General features: G+C 44.6%; 2 protein-coding genes across 4 annotated transcripts in view; one reads left to right on the top strand and one right to left on the bottom strand.

The window, feature by feature from the left end:
- LOC135201793 (guanine nucleotide-binding protein subunit alpha-11-like) overlaps positions 1–15,555 on the bottom strand; it is a 186,454-nt gene that overhangs the window by 68,530 nt on the left and 102,369 nt on the right. The window lies entirely within an intron of this gene.
- LOC135201792 (proteasome subunit beta type-4-like) overlaps positions 1–15,555 on the top strand; it is an 80,624-nt gene that overhangs the window by 58,289 nt on the left and 6,780 nt on the right. The window contains exon 5 of the mRNA XM_064231047.1: positions 14,333–14,484. Coding sequence (XP_064087117.1) covers positions 14,333–14,484 — 152 coding nt within the window. The remainder of the gene's footprint in view (positions 1–14,332; positions 14,485–15,555) is intronic.

Below are 15,555 nucleotides of genomic sequence, written 5' to 3'. Positions count from 1 at the left end.
GGGAGACTGCACCTCAGACCGTTACAATTTTTTCTCAAGTACAATTGGAAAGAAAACAAGAATCTACACATGATCTTGGAAATTTCAGGAGAGGTGAAACATCACTTGAAATGTTGGCTAGATCCAGTGTAGCTGTCGGAGGGCGTGTCTCTCAAGCTTCAGAGCCCCGACCTAGTGTTGTTCTCCGACGCGTCCACCACGGGATGGGGAGCATCATTAGGGGGAAAGAAGTGTCAGGCACCTGGAGAGGGGAACAGGTGTCCTGGCACATAAACCTAAAGGAAATGGCAGCCATCTTTTTAGCTCTCCAGTTTTTCCAAGAAAAAGTCTCTCATCAAATAGTCCAAGTCAACTCAGACAACACCACAGCTCGGGCGTACTTGAAGAAGTAGGGAGGAACACAGTCTCGTTCCCTTTTTGCTCTGGCAAAGGATATCTTGCTGTGGGCAAGGGCGCTGGACATCATGATCCTTACGAAGTTTGTAGCAGGAGTAGAGAACGTCTGGGCAGATCTCCTCAGCAGACGAGGTCAACTTCTGCCAACCGAGTAGACTCTGCATCAGGAGGTATGCCAAGAGCTGTGGGGGTTATGGGGATGTCCACTAGTGAATATCTTTGCGACGTCCAGAACGAAGAGGCTTCCACTGTAATGCTCCCCAGTACTCTACCCAGCTGCAGTGACAATAGACACACTTCTCTGGGACTGGACGGGGATGGACCTGTACGCCTTTCCCCGTTCAAGGTCTTAGGGGAAGTCATGAGAAAGTTTGCGGCGTCGGAAGGGACGAGAATGACTTTGTTCGCCCCGTTCTGGCCTGCGAGAGAGTGGTTCACAGAGGTCATGGCCTTCGTAGTAGACTTCCCGAGGACGCTTCCAGTAAGGACAGATCTACTCAGACAGCCCAACTTCGAGAGTTACCACAGAAGCCTCTTTGCTCCGAGTCTGACTGCATTCAGACTATCCAAAAGTTGGCCAGAGCGAGAGGCTTTTATACGTCAATGGCGAAAGCTATCACCAGTGCAAGAAGAGCGTTTTCCAACGCAGTGTACCAATCGAAGTGGACAGTCTTCAGGAGTTGGTGCAAGAAGAACGGCATTTCCTCCACCACGACCTCTGTGAGCCAGATTGCTGACTTCCTTTTCTGAGAAGGGATCTAAAACTTTCAGTCTCTACAATCAAGGGTTATAAGAGTGTGCTTTTAGTTGTCTTTAGGCACAGAGGCCTGGACTTGGCGGACAACAGAGACCTTCACGATCTCTTGAGATCTTTCGAAACGATGAAGGTTCAACAACCCAAGTTGCCGTCTTGGAACTTGGATGTAGTTCTGAAGTTCCTCATGTCCAGTCCATTCGAACCTATGCATGAAGTGCGAGCTTTTATGAATTCTTCTTGGTTCCATAACAATATGTCATAAAGGACATATGAACTGTCACTTACGGGAGATGCAATTCTGTGTTGACCTCCCATTACACGAAAGATGTCAGTTTAACCTACAAGAGATCCTTTTCTCTTGGTTATTCGTGTCTGCGGATACGTTGCTGGGATAGGGAGCCGACACTGATCCTTAACTAGTGAGTTAATTTTTAGTTTAACTTAGTGATTTTTATTGGGGTTTTTGAAAGGAGTTTGGGGATAACTTTTCAAATTAAGCGCTAACCCTCGTGTTAGGATCAGGTGATCGGGATCGGTGTTATGCTCCTTAATTATGCTAATAGGCATAGGTATATGGTCATATGAGTGGATTAGCACCCATTGACAAATGCCAGTTAGGCTCTGCCGAGTAAGTGGATAAGACCCCATGGGCAGACCCACAAGAACTCTTACCCATAGGTCACATCCTCGCTGAGGCTCTTGAGACGAAGCAGACTCCTAAGCAATAGCTAGGAAGTCAACCCTCCGTCTGAAAAGATAGGAACCAAGGTTTATAAGAGGTCCTTCTGATAACTTGTGGTGTTCGGTCAGGAAGCCAAGGTTACCAATGTCAAAGAATGCTTTGGCTTTTTTCTTGAGGGACACCATCAAGGAAGTGCATTCATCCTGTCAAGACAGTGATATGAAAGTGTTGAAGGTGAATGCGCATGGACTGAGGGCTATTTCTACGTCGGTAGCCTTCCAAAAGAACATGGCACTCAATGACATCTTGAATGCCACATTTTGGCGTAGTAATTCAGTTTGCCTCTCACTACCTTCGGGAGGTGAGGATTACATACGAGAACTGCTACTCTTTGGGCCCATATGTCGCAGCAGACACTATATTGGGGACAGAGTAGCACTCTTCCTATCATTTAGAAAATAATATGTTAGTTTGGACTTTTTAATTTTATTTCTTTTTATTTTTTGTTTTTATGTTTATGTAGGTGTTTAGTTTTTGTGGTCTTGGGTAGGCCGCCTTAGGCGGACTTCCCTCCATTAGCCTTGGTTATACGAAGTTTAACCAGATAGGGTAGGTCAGGTGGTAATGTTTTTGCTTCGCCCTCATAGTAGGGTAAAATGTTTTTGTCACAGTGTGGTCACGCCCCCGTTGACAAATCATCTGGAGCGCACCAGCTACATAGGTCACGTCCTTGCTGGCACCTCCAGTGAAGCATTAACAGCATTTGGTGTCTAAACAACACCTATATGATCTGTCACATTGTGGTCACGCTCCCCGTGACAGTTCATTAGAGCGCACCAGCTACACAGGTCACGTCCTTGCTGGCACCTCTAGGAATGCAGTACCGAAATTGGAGGTCTATAATATAGGATCTAGTTGCATTGTGGTCATGCCCCCGTTGACAGATCCTCTAGAACTCAACAGCTTCACAGGTCACTACCTAGCTGGAGTCTCTAGTAAAGCAGAAGCAGACTTGGGTGACGGTACTCACGAAGTCAGCTATGCTAACAGTTAAGGAACCAAAATCTCAATCATATATATGAAATTGTTTCCCAAAATCGAATCTGTCTCCCCCTTCCTCCAAAGGTGGGATTCAGCTATATATATATCTGGCAGGTAAGATTCATGAACAAAATGATATTGTTATGATACAATAAAGTTTGTTCATACTTACCTGGCAGATATATATAATCAGTGCCCACCCACCTCCCCTCAGGAGACAGTGGCACTAGAAAAATCTGACAGAAAATGGGAATGGTTCCTTACGCCCGCCTCCCAGCGGCGGGAATGGGTACTACCACCTGGCCGACCACTGCGTGTGGGAGTTTTGAAATTCTGTCGGACTTCGGAGAATACAGCTATATATATATCTGCCAGGTAAGTATGAACAAACTTTATTGTATCATAACAATATCATATTTTGTTTCACCTAAACCTGTGATGTTGCCTTCGGGCCCTGTTTCTGTGTCTGGAGAAGGTAATGCCCTTTCTCTGATTCTCGAGTCTCTGCGCACTCTTGAATCTAAAGTGTTGGCCTTGGAAACTGGCCCTGTGAAAGTTTGTGATCGTGCCCCTAGTGTTGTGGAGGGGGCGTCAGATCGGCCCCATAATGCCTCTAGGCTGAGACCTCTATCGGACTCCCAGGACTCAGGGAGAGGGTATGTCGAAAGCTGCAAGAGGGTTACGGGGGCTCCCCACTGATCTGGCTTCCCTTCGGCAGGTCTTGTTGCAAAGTCCCAGGCTGCCAAGGAGCGCGCTCGAGCGCGTATCCTGAAGGACTGTTTCTCGTCCTCCGAAGCGTCTTCCCCGTGCAAGGGGTGGAGCGCTCGGAGTGACTCGCGTCCTCTGAAAAGGACTTTTCGTTGTGAGGACGCTTCACATCCTTTTACACCAGTTTCTTTGCATTCTTCTCCGGATGCTTATGACGCCTTTCCTCCTCAGAAAAGAGGCAGGTTGTCTTCCGGTGAGGACGTCCAGTCGCGCTACGATTGCTCTTCAGAGAAGCAGGTAGCTGTACCTGTGAGAAGGAAGGAGGCGTCCCCTCGCCTTCTCGCAGGTTCAGTCCTGCCCCTTCTAGTTTGTCACCTACGAAGAATATTCTTTTGTCCCTTCAGGACCAGCTTTCTGCTCTTATGGCTCAGAGGACTCGCCCAGCAGCAGTCGAGCCTAAGCGGAGAAAGGACGTCAGGCTGCCCGTCAAGAGGACGAAGCAGTCTCCTTCTCTCTCTCCTCATTCGTCTCTTTCCCCGATTGCGTCTCCTTTGGATCATCGCCGATCTTGTTCTCCTGATAAAGCTTGCGCTCAGCAGGACGCTTTTCGCTATCTTCAGGACGCTTTCTACGCTTTTGAGGACGCTCGGCAGGACGCTTTCCGTTCTAAGCAGGATGCTTTACAAGCAAGACAGGACGCTTTCGAGGACGCTCAGCAGGACGCTTTCCATGCTAAGCAGGACGCTTTTCATGAGAAGCGGGACGCTTTTGAGGCCTCTCGTCAGGACGCTCGTGTGGACGCTCTGAGGGACGTGTCTCCTCATATGGAGTTTGTTAGAGTGCATAGAGACTCTTTACCTTCTGGTCTTAGTAGTGCTATCAAGAAGCATAAGATCTCCTCAGTTAGAAGTAAGGCAGTCTCCGTCGTCTCACAGGACGCTCGACGCACCCAAGACGTTCTGCCTTCTTCAAGTGTTAAGGATCGTCGAAAGGACGATTCCGTGCCCAAAGCGTCAACTTCTAAGCAGCGGAAGTCTTTGTTTAAGCCTAGACCCGCTGGACGTACGCCCTCTCCGGATGGACGATCACCGGATCCTCTTAGAGAAGAAGGGAAACTTAGTAGTCCGGTGAGCTCAGTGGAAGAGGAACCCCCTTTGGTTTCGTCTGTCTCTGACTATAAGGTTCTTGTGCGGCTGTTACGTTCGTCCTTCGGGGACAAGTTTCAGCCGGCAGCTCCTAGGTCTCCTCCCTCGCAACTTTCATCTTCGAAGTCATACAAGACACCGGAGTTTGTTGAGATGAAGACTTCTCTTTCAACCAAGAGGGCTTTCAAGAAGCTACAGGACTTTATGACTCGAAGGAAGGATCAGGGCAAGACGACTTTCGCCCTTTCTCCCTCTAGACTCTCCGGGAAAGGAGGCGTGTGGTATGAGACCAAGGAAGACGTGGGTGTGAAGGTTCCTTCGTCTGCACTTGGGGACTTCTCCAGCTTAGTGGACGCCCAGAGGAGGTCCCTCTTATCAGCTGCCAAGGTGTCCTGGACTCCTTCGGAGACGGACCACCACTTGAAAGGACTGCTGCGCACGTTAGGAGTCTTCAACTTCTTGGACTGGTGCTTGGGAGTTCTGGACCTACAATCTAGAAGCCCTGACTCTCTCAGTCTGGGGGAGCTGTCCAGTGTGTTATCATGTATGGACAAGGCCGTCAGGGATGGTTCGGAAGAGCTAGTTTCTCACTTTGGAACAGCTTTCCTTAAGAAAAGAGCTCTGCTTTGTAATTTCACCGCAAAGTCGGTTACACCCGCTCTGAAAGCGGAATTCCTCTTTTCTCCTCTTTCGGACCATCTCTTCTCCCAGACGATGGTAAAAGATCTAGCGATTAGTTTGCAGGAGAAGGCGACCCAGGACCTATTAGCACAGTCCTCGAGGCGTCCAGCAGTTCCTTCTACATCATCGTTTGTGAGACCTCCGAAGAAAGTTAAACCCTTTCGCGGAGCTCCTCCCTCGAGAGGAGCTCCTCGAGGGAGAGGGCTTTCAAGAGGAAGAGCTTCCTTTAAACCTAAGACAGCCAAATGAAGAACATGTCCTTCAGACGCCAGTCAGAGCCAGACTGAAGTTTTTTGCGGGTGCATGGAGACAGAGAGGGGCGGACCCTTGGACTCTCAAGATCGTAGAGCAATTTCGATCTTTTAGATCAGATGATCGAAAAAAGAGCGGTGGAGCAAGTCGTGGACCTGGGGTCACCAGGCTTCTACAACAGGATTTTCCTGGTACCGAAGCAGTCGTCGGGTTGGCGCCCAGTCCTAGATGTAAGCAGGCTCAATCTTTTTGTAGAAAAGAGCAAGTTCAAGATGGAGACGCCTCAGTCAGTGCTAGGAGCCTTGAGACCTGGCGACTGGATGGTGTCCCTAGACCTGCAGGACGCGTACTTTCACGTCCCCGTCCACCCTCTTTCAAGGAAGTACCTGAGATTCGTCTTAGGAAACAGAGTATGGCAATTCAGAGCCCTTTGTTTTGGTCTCAGCTTGGCTCCGATGGTCTTTATCGTCATAATGAAGAATGTAGCGAGGTGGTTACATTCTTCAGGGATCAGAATATCCCTATACCTCGACGATTGGTTGATCAGAGCGTCGTCGAAAGGGAAATGTCTGAAGGACCTTCAGTCAACTTTAGCCTTAGCAAAGTCCCTGGGGCTCTTAGTCAACTCCGAAAAGTCACATCTGACCCCGACACAGTCCATCGTGTATCTGGGGATTCAGATGGATTCAGTGGCTTTTCGGGCGTTTCCGTCCCAGGAACGTCAGCGTCTAGGCTTAGAGAAAGTCTCGGCCTTCCTAGGGAGAGAGACTTGCTCGGCGAGGGAATGGATGAGTCTGCTGGGCACCATTTCCTCGCTGGAAAAGTTTGTCTCCTTGGGAAGACTGCACCTCAGTCCTCTCCAATTTTTCCTAGCGGAAGAATGGAAAGCCAAGGAGGATCTGAATGCGATCTTGAAGATCTCAAATCCAGTGAAAAGCCACTTAAGATGGTGGCTCGACCCTCAGAAGTTGCGAGAGGGCTTATCCCTAAATCTTCTGAGCCCCGACCTAGTGTTGTTTTCAGATGCTTCCATTTCCGGTTGGGGAGCAACACTAGGAGGGGAAGAAGTGTCAGGCTCCTGGAGAGGGGAACAGGTAGCCTGGCACATCAATGTGAAAGAACTAGCAGCGATCTTCCTGTTGCTGCAGTTCTTCGAAGACAAAGTGACAGGCAAGGTCATCCAAGTCAACTCGGACAACACCACAGCCCTTGCATATCTGAAGAATCAGGGAGGAACACACTCCCGATCCCTTTTTCACCTGGCAAGGGAAGTTCTGCTATGGGCAGATGTGAGGCAGATCAAGATCCTGACGAGATTCGTCGCAGGGGTACAGAACGTCAGGGCGGACCTTCTCAGTCGACAAGATCAAATCCTGCCAACAGAGTGGACCTTACACCAAGAAGTGTGTCAACAACTGTGGAAGTTGTGAGGACGTCCTTTAGTCGACCTGTTCGCGACGTCGAGGACGAAGAGGCTTCCTCTGTATTGCTCACCGGTCCTAGATCCAGGAGCAATTGCGGTGGATGCATTGCTCTGGAGTTGGACAGGCCTAGACCTTTATGCCTTCCCTCCATTCAAGATCATGGGGGAAGTCATGAGGAAGTTCGCAGCTTCAGAGGGGACAAGGTTGACCCTGATCGCCCCGATGTGACCAGCGAGAGAATGGTTCACAGAGGTCATGACATTCCTTGTGGACTTCCCAAGGACGTTGCCCTGGAGGAAAGATCTACTCAAACAGCCTCACTTCGAAAGGTATCACCAAAACCTCTCCGCTCTGGATCTGACTGCGTTCAGACTATCGAAAAGTTGGCCAGAGCAAGAGGTTTTTCGAAAGCAGCTGCGAGAGTAATCGCTAATGCTAGAAGAGCCTCTTCAAGAGCTGTTTACCAATCGAAGTGGGCCTCCTTCAGGGCATGGTGCAGAAAGGAGGGAGTTTCCTCTTCCACGACCTCTGTGAACCAGGTAGCCGATTTCTGCTTTTTGTTCCTAAGAATTGTGCAAAAATTGGCAGTCCCGACCATCAAGGGATATAAGAGTATGTTGTCAGCCATTTTTCGACACAGAGGACTGGACCTCTCTGACAACAAGGATCTCCACGACCTCTTGAGATCATTTGAAACCACCAAGATTCCACAAGCGAGACCGCCTTCATGGAACCTCGACGTGGTTCTTAAACATTTAATGTCAAGTCCGTTTGAACCTCTCCACGAAGCGTCTCTACGGAACTTGACGAAGAAAGCGCTTTTTCTAACTTCTCTGGCGACGGCGAAGAGAGTTAGTGAAATCCAAGCGTTCAGTAGCCAAGTGGGTTTCAAGGGGGACAACGCTGTCTGCTCGTTGAGTCCAACTTTCTTGGCTAAGAATGAGAACCCGTCTAACCCTTGGCCCAAGAGCTTTGAGGTATGTCGAGTCTCGTGGGTCAAGAACCAGAGAGAGCCCTGTGCCCTGTCAGGGCTCTCAAGTTCTATATTCACAGAACTAAAGTGGTAAGAGGTCCCTCAGGTAATCTCTGGTGCTCGGTGAAAAGACCAGAATTGCCTTTGTCGAAGAATGCTGTGGCTTTCTTTCTGAGGGACGTCATTAAAGAGGCTCATTCATCTTGCCAGAAGACTGATTTGAGCCTCTTACGAGTGAAAGCTCACGAAGTCAGAGCTGTAGCTACCTCTCTTGCCTTCCAAAGGAATATGTCTATCAAGGATATCCTTGATAGCACCTTTTGGAGGAGCAATTCCGTATTCGCCTCACATTACCTACGGGATGTGAGAACGATTTACGAGAACTGTAGTTCTTTGGGGCCATACATTTCTGCGGACAGAGTTTTAGGGGCTGAAGGTAGCTCTCTCCCTATCCCTTAGCTTAGAATAGGTTAGTTTTATTGTTGTGTTTTTGGTTGATGGTGAGATCTTCTGTGAAAATCTCCCATTCTTTAGTTTAACTGTCAGGGGTTTTTTGGTTAGTTGGTCAGGTGGTGGTCAGTTGCTCTGTAGCCCTCATATGGATGGTCCGATGGTCTTGTCACATTGTGGTTACGTCCCCGTTGACAGAGCATCCAGAGCGCACCAGCACTACAGGTCTCCACCTGGCTGGCAACTCTGATTAAAGCAGAAGCAGACTTAAGTGACAGTAATCACAGAGGCTACTTTGCTAACAGGTGAGGAACCAAGATGTACATCATCTACTTAATTTAAGTTTCCTAAAAATCCTATTCTGTCTCTTCCCACCATCCGAAGGTGGGATTCAGCTATATTATCTGTCAGGTAAGTTTCATGAACAAAATGTTATTGTTATAATACAATTAAGTTTGTTCATACTTACCTGGCAGATATATATAATTAGAGTGCCCACCCTTCTCCCCTCAGGAGACAGTGGCATGGATAAAATATGAATAGAAAATGGGAATGGTTCCTGATATCCGCCTCCCACCTGGCCGCCCACTACGTGTGCCGCGAGTTTTGAAATTCTGTCGGACGTCAGAAAATACAGCTATATATATATCTGCCAGGTAAGTATGAACAAACTTAATTGTATTATAACAATAACATTTTCAATTTCCTGTATATATTTATATATAAGGTTGCCCATAGGTCCTTGGACACAATTTTCTTGGGTCCTTTGGTGGCTGCTCAACGAATGGTGTAACTCATCCAGTACCCCTGGTGGGTCAGTTGGTATCTTGTCTAAGAAGAGAGTACCATCATAAGCTGGAACGGACAAGGTACAGGTGAGTGAAGTGGCCATGCTGTTAGGGTTAGTATCAGTAAGATACCTATCAGTAGCAGGACATTCCTCTCTTTAGCAAGGGGGAGAGGAATGATAACAAACCTACAGGAGTGGATGAATTGGTTTGTTAGGAGAACAGATCTTCTTATCTTCCTTGGACGCAATGAACTATGACATTGTGTAGAACCCAGAAGTCTGACTATATGATATTCATATATGTGTTAGATTCGGAAATACTGGTCAGTTGTTTCTTAGAATTCTGGTGTTCAGAAAACTGATCTAAGGTGGCATACTCCCAGTTGGTTAATAGTACTTACCTCCCACCAAGAGTAAGTCTATCCTAATCTTAAGACCGAAGGTTTGTTTTGTATATGAACAAATGACAAATTTTTAACCAATTTGTATTTTTCATAACTTACAAACCTGAGGTCTTAACATACAAAGGCCCACCTCTAACCACCCCTATATCAACTAACCTGGGTTGGAAGAATAACTAACAGGGTCACGAGTTAATGAGGGATGGGGTATGTGGATGGCTCCACATGTCTCGTGACCAAGCACAGATGCTAATAGTCCCTTGTGTACACAATTATTTTAAACTTTACCGGTTTCCAGTTGGTGCTGAGTATTTATCCTAATGTTAAGACCTCAGGTTTGTAAGTTATGAAAAATACAAATTGGTTAAAAATGTGTCATTTTACAAAATAAAGTAAAATTATCAGAAAAAACATGTATAACTTAGTAAAATTTAAGGTTGTGTTGTAAAAAAAGGCCCCACAACGGGTTGTAGATACTCATTATCAACTTTTGTGGAAGGTAGGAAGAATTTTTTCCACTGTGTGTGTGTGTGTGTTTTTTTTTCTCCTTAAATTGGCTGACCTCAAAGTTTGCCTGGTCTGGGGTGCTGCATATGGTTTTTTTAGCATGGCTCTTAAGGGTTAAGAGACAGGCTAAATATATATTATGCACACCCCCAAGACTGGGCAGACTTTAAGGTTGGCCAATTTAAGAATAAACTCATCAATGGAAAAAGGAAGATATACAAATGCACATGGTGTTAAAAAAGATTTTTTTTTTTTTTTTCAGTACTGTTCACAGGAAGTTGAAAGTGACTACATTTACAACCTTGTGTGGGACCTCTTTTACAAGACATTCGTAAAAATATGCTAATTTTATAAAGTTATACATGCTTTTTTCTTATACAGTAATACCTTGAGATACAAGCAGCCCAACATACAAATTTTTTGAGATATGAGCTGCAACTCGGTCCAGTTTTTTGTCCAAGATACAAGTGGAATTCCGAGGTAGGAGTCGTGCTTCGGGAGGCTGCCGCTAGTTGGCGCACGGGTCCAGCATCAGCACAACCAGCACCTTTTAAAGATGCTTGTTTGTCACCTTTCCTTAACATTTTAAAAGGCAGGCAAAAGCAAACCCATCTCCTTGTTAACCCTTAAACGCCGAAGCGGTATTTTAAAATTCGTCTCCCGTATGCCGGCGGCGTTCGCGAGTGAGCGCTGAAGCGAAATTTTTTTTTTTTTCAAAAAATCACAACGCGCTTAGTTTTCAAGATTAAGAATTCATTTTTGGCTCCTTTTTTTGTCATTGCTTGAAGTTTAGTATGCAACCATCAGAAATGAAAAAAAATATTATCATATATAAATATTGGGATATATGACAGCGCAAAAAAAATTTCATATACTATAATTGCATAAAAATCGCGCTGTGAGCAAAACGGTTAAAGCTAACGAGTTAATTTTTTCCATTGTATTGTACACTAAATTGCAATCATTTTGGTATATAACACATTGTAAAACGATCAAGGCAACGCAGAGAAAATATTATCACAAAATTATGCATGAATTCGTAACGCACAGACGTAAAAAAAAAAAAGCTGTTTTCAAAAATTCACTATAAATCAAAATATTGTGCTAGAGACTTACTGTTTGTTGCAAAATGAAGGTAATTGATTGAATATTACTAGACTGTAAGTGTTGTAGCTTACAATTGCAGTTTTCAACCATTTTGGTCGAGTTAATTTGACCGAAGGACAAATTTTTTCTATTCATCGTTATTTATATGAAAATATTCAAAACTGATAAAAGCTACAACCATGGGTTGTTTTTTGTTGTATTCTATGTGAAATTGTGGAAATTTTCATATATAAAACTTTATGTAACAGGTAATTTAAAATGGTGCAAACATTACGACAATCGGACGAAAAAATTTATTATTTTTTTGGAGGAGTTATCACGTGGACGTAAGGAAAAAGTTTATTTCATAAATTCACCATAAATTGAAATATTGTGCTAGAGACTTCCAATTTGTTGCCAAATAAAGGTAAATGATTGAATATTACTAGAATGTAATAGTTTTAGCTTACAATTGGGTTTTTTTTACCATTTCGGTCGAGTCAAAGTTGACCGAAGGTTGAAATTTTGGCACTTATCATTATTTATATGAAAATATTTCAAAACTGATAAAAGCTACAACTTTGGGTTGGGTTGACAATCAGATCTGCAGATCATAGGGTTCTTTCCCATCCAGCAATCAAGCAAATCACTTCCTTACAAGCTTATGAGCTGCCATAAATCAAAGTTCTCTTGCTAAGGGGGAAACTGAACTTGAACCATGGGCAGGAAGGACCTGCAAGCATTTCCTTACTCCTCCTCAGTATTGTTGAATGCTTTCCCATCCTTCTTCACTCTTTTTCATCTTTCTCCCTGAAAAAGAAGAAAACCCAGAAGACCTCTTACAGGAATAGCTCAGTGTCATGCTCCCCTTTATTGCATGCAAGGGTAACAAGGAGGCAGTAGAAAGAGGAGAGTTGGAGTCCTGACACTACCCTACTTTGTGGTCTTTCAAATCATGAGCAGGGGTGTGGAGACCTGTTGGTAAACTTTGGGATGCAGCTAGGCCTTCATTTTAAGGGATTGTAATAAAGCTAGCTTGCTCGTAACTCACACCACTCATCTTCCTCAAGAAAGGGAAGGGGAAGAAGAAAGGAGAGGTTAATAGAAGGTTGCAAGCCCACTTCTTTGCTGACAGACAAGAACCAGAGCCCTCAATAATTTCAGGCCTTTGAGTTAGCTACCCTATTTCTTTCAAGGGCTGATAGCCTTTCCTCTCTCAAACACAAATACTATTCAGTTCTTTCCTTCAGATTCTCCAAAATATGTGTCCCTGCTCGCAGAAGTGAAGGTAGTGATGAAGTGACATCAGAGATCACGGAGGACCAGTCTTGGATGGTTTTTTTACAGTTGTGTTTTCTTAGTGAAGACCGCTAATGTGATCAAAAGCACTGGAGGCTCGAGTCGGTTGTTGACCATGTACCATCGAAGGAATTTGTGTTGCAGGCTTACTTGTAGAAGGTAACAGCTTTGTGTTATGCTTGTGTTAGCTGGATGATTGGTTAGTCCTGGTATTCTGTAAGACATGTTTGCTCCAGGACAGAGACCTCTTACTTGTTTTTGCTTTGGAGTGGTGGTTGTAAAGTAGGGGATGGTGGATTTCATGCCAAAGTAGCAGAGTACCTTGATATAACTTACAGGCTCAACATCAGTAGGTTTTTTTCATCAGACTTTCATTGGAGCAAACTGAGAGAGGTATTAATTCCAGTCAGTAACAACCAGCTTCCCTGGCAGGCTATATTGGGCCACATGTTGTGTTGGAGAAGCTCATTTAGCATGGAAATCCACCTCGTGTCATTTCATTAATGGCTGAATCCACCTTGTCTCACTTCATCAGTGCTTGAAGTATATGGGGCAGCTCTACTTGACCCTTCCTCACAACTCGAGCCTTCCTTTCTGGCTTTGTGAGGATCCCAATGAGTTTATGACTCCTTCTTTGAGGAGGACATCACTCACTTCACTCGAGTGAAAGCGCACTTAGTCATGGGTATAGGACCATCCTTAGCTTGTTAGAGGAAACTTTACAGTAAGGAGGGCAATGTCTTACATAGGTAGACAATCTTAACTTCATTGTACCTGTGGGATATCACCCACAAGCCCTTGGGAACCTTTCTTTTTGTGTCCCTGTGGCTGCTTAACAAGATGTGTTGGCACCCAGCTCTATTTGGGCAGACAGGTATATCGCCCAAGGGGGTTTGAATGCATTGATCTTCAGATCTGTCTTGGAAACTTGCCCTCAACCCTTCCATTTTACTTGAGGAGGGGGCAGTGGTAGAGCTATTCTGGAACCATAGTGTTTTGTTAGCCAGAATTAGCTTCCTTGGCCCTACCAATCTGCCATCTTTCTCATACCAGACTGAGTAGGAAGTTACTGGAGTCCTTGTAGTCTTTGCTTGGTATCATAAAATGCTTGGGTTTATATAACTAGGAAAGTACAAACCACTTTCAAAATTTTACATTGTTCCCATGGAAATACACACCGTCACCTTTTATAGAGGAGATTTGATCCTGAGGTGACCAAAGTTGAACCTCACCTGGTGATCATGTGTATTTCCGTGGGAACAGTGTAGAATTTTGAAAGTACGGTACTTAGTATTTAACTTTGTATACAAAACCAGAAGCTGATATCATACTCCAAACTGAACTACCCAGCTGTGTCCTACTGTCCAAAGAAAAAAAGTGCTTGTTGACAATAGGTGAGTGAGGGGTATTCCCCTCTCACCCCCTATTAAGTTATCTTGTTAACAGGTTCAATAAAAGTCTCCTAGCTGTTTCCAGGTTCAATAAAAGTCTCCTAGCTCATACTGAAAGATGATCCCATTTATAGTACAATGCTCTTGTTTGTGTAAGTAGGAAAAAATTTAAAATTATGAACTTTCAGAATGGTTTCTTTACTCCTATGAAGTGTGATTCTAAATGTTTCTTTACAACTATTCTCAAGCCTGCCTTTTATTATACAGTGCTCTAAGGGAATATGAACCTTGTTAAATGTTGGTCTGTTAATAAAAAATTTTTTCTTATACCTGTAATTCTTGTCTACAGAGCATTGAAGAGTGTCTGAAGGTATTGTACTACCGTGACTGTAGAGCACACTACAAGTATCAGCTGGCAGATGTCACACCCGAAGGGGTTACTATTTTTGATGACCTTGATATGAAGAAGGAAACTAACTGGAATATTGCTCATCATATAAGGTGAGAAATAGATTATTTGCTTTTTATTATTGGAAGTGGCTTTGAATGGGTTAGTCAGCTGTTTGTGATTTGTCATTCAATTTATTTATATCAACGAAGTAGTTTGAGACCACTGTGTTACTTAACTATCATAGGGCTTGGTAGAATGATTCCTTTTTAAATGGGTGTTGGAGATGAAACTAAGGCATATTGTGCCTTAAAGTTAGTAGAAACCAAAGGAAATTGATGATAGTAGTAGTCAGTAGTGCAGCTGGGATTTAAAAAATGCTGTAAAGAACCTTAAGTGTCATCATCAGGGGGTAATTATATGGTCAAAACATGTAAGGGTTTTAATAATGGTTAGGAAAGCTGTAACTTAATTATCTCTGTGGAGAGTAATTCATGAAGCTTCTGTTGAGTTTATAATTATCTCTTTGGAAAGTAATTCATGAAGCTTCTGTCAAGTTTATAGGTTTTCTGTGAATATAATTTTAACCAGTTTGTCATATGTTTGTGCTCATATGCTTTTTGGAAAATTAAATGCAATTACCTATTGCTTTTGACAGGAAACATAGTAAATTTCGTCATATATATGTAACTAACTTTTAAAGAAATGTACAAGCAGTCCTTTGTTATCGGCGGCCTTGGTTATTGGCGGTCCAGTTTTATGGTGCTTGTCTAGCAACGAAAATCAGTGATTTTCCCTTATAACACTGCCTACATTTCGGAGATTTGTTCCGATGCGAGATACTTACCTCGAACCATTTCATAGGAGATTCCCGGATGTCGATCCGGGCCTCCGACCAGAAAATTCTGGTTATATGCCGCACCCAGGTCAGGCCTATGCCCCAGGGTCGAAGACCAAGCCATCCTAATGACCTATAGTCAGTCCTTCTCTGGTCGCAGGAGCGTGAATACGCCCCTGCTCGTCCGGTGTCGGCCCTTATCCTTTGTCCGTGTGTGCTGCTTTGTGCGCGTGTATCGTGTTTTTGTGCGATGTCGGCCTCGGAGCCTCAACGTCGTTGCCCCGGTCCTGAAGGACGGGCTTGTGGAGCTTTTCTCTCGCCCCCTCTGATTGATCCTCATTCTTTG

Source organism: Macrobrachium nipponense, chromosome 28 (assembly GCF_015104395.2).
Source record: "Macrobrachium nipponense isolate FS-2020 chromosome 28, ASM1510439v2, whole genome shotgun sequence".
NCBI lineage: Eukaryota > Metazoa > Arthropoda > Malacostraca > Decapoda > Palaemonidae > Macrobrachium > Macrobrachium nipponense.
This window is presented reverse-complemented; position numbering and strand designations above follow the sequence as displayed.